The following is a 1368-nucleotide window of genomic DNA, read 5'->3' on the forward strand; positions in this document are numbered from 1 at the left end:
CACTAAAAAGTCATCCCTCTCTTGCTCAGTAGCTGCAATTTTCTCTTCTAGAGTGTGTTTTTCATTGCTAAAGCCTTCTATGTTTTCCTTCAAATCAACAACCACTACCATTAGGTCATCTCTCTCATTTTCTACACTATTTATTTTTTCATTCAAAACTTCCTTTTCTTTTTCAAGATTAGCTATGGTGTCATTTAGATCCACTACACAGACCACCAGATCATCTCTAGATTGTTCAGCATCTCCTAGCTCTATGGTCAAGATCTCCTTATCATTAATAAGGCTATAATATGCATCCATTAGAACATTTGCTAATGACCTTAACTTCTTAGAAGAGTAGGATTTTAGATTTCTCTAAACATCCCTGAAATTTACCTCATCATTTTCATCCTCTTCATCATCTTCAGACTGAGCCATTAGCGCAAACAGTGAATCATATTTTGTTTCTTCAGTTTCCACTGCCATCATGGAGTTGTTTTCTGCATCTAGTTCCCTTTCTGATTCACTGGAGGAGTCTCCCCAAGCAGAAAGAGACTGCTTCACAATATTGTCAGCTGTACTTTTTCGACTAAATCGTTTGTCTGGAACCGGGTTCCTTTTTGCTGCTTTGTCAGGGTTTTCTTTGTATTGATCTTGTTTCAAAAGTGGACAGTCTTTGATGAAATGCCATGGCTTTCCGCACTTGTGACAGAGATCATTGTTCTTTGCCTTACTTATACTTCCCCTATTTGGTATACCATTATTTCTTCGAACCACCTTTTGAAACCTTTTAGTAAGATAGGCCATATCACTATCTTCTTCACTTGAGTCACTGTTTTCAGCCTTGAGCACTAGGTTATTTTCATTCTTTTGCTATCTTCTTTCACTGTCTTTCTTTCTTTTCATCTCATATGTCTTCAGATTATCAATCAGCTCATCTATTGTTAGAGTTTGTAGATCTTTAGCTTCAGTGATGGCATTCACCTTACTCTCCCAAGAACCAGGTACAACACTAAGAATTTTCCTTACAAGCTTGTTTCTAGGAATAATATCTCTAAGTGAATGAAGCTCATTTATGATGGATGTGAATCTAGTGTGCATATCTTGTATAGACTCATCATCCTTCATCCTGAAGAGCTCATACTCAGTGGTGAGCATGTCAATCTTGGACTGTTTAACCTAAGTAGTTCCTTCGTGTGCGATTTGCAATGCTTCCCATATTTTTTTGGCAGAATCACAAGCTGAGACTCTGTTGTACTCATTAGGTCCTATACCACATACCAAGATTTTCTTGGTACGATAGTTCTTTTCTACGACTTTTCTGTCAATATCACTGTACTCCTTTTTGTCTTCCAGTACCATTGGTCTAGTTTCTCCAAGCTTCTTCAT

General features: G+C 37.5%; 1 protein-coding gene across 1 annotated transcript; it reads right to left on the reverse strand.

Moving 5' to 3' along the window:
• Positions 1 to 354: 354 nt before the first annotated feature.
• LOC138872136 (uncharacterized) lies at positions 355 to 786 on the reverse strand. The gene has a single exon (XM_070150193.1). It carries the CDS (start codon positions 784 to 786, stop codon positions 355 to 357), a length of 432 nt encoding a protein of 143 aa, XP_070006294.1.
• Positions 787 to 1368: the final 582 nt, after the last annotated feature.

This window comes from Nicotiana sylvestris, chromosome 1, assembly GCF_000393655.2.
Source record: "Nicotiana sylvestris chromosome 1, ASM39365v2, whole genome shotgun sequence".
Lineage (NCBI taxonomy): Eukaryota > Viridiplantae > Streptophyta > Magnoliopsida > Solanales > Solanaceae > Nicotiana > Nicotiana sylvestris.

What these genes read in the sequence shown, in the direction of transcription:
- LOC138872136 (XM_070150193.1), bottom strand. Translation starts at nt 786, where the DNA reads ATGGCCTATCTTACTAAAAGGTTTCAAAAGGTGGTTCGAAGAAATAAT.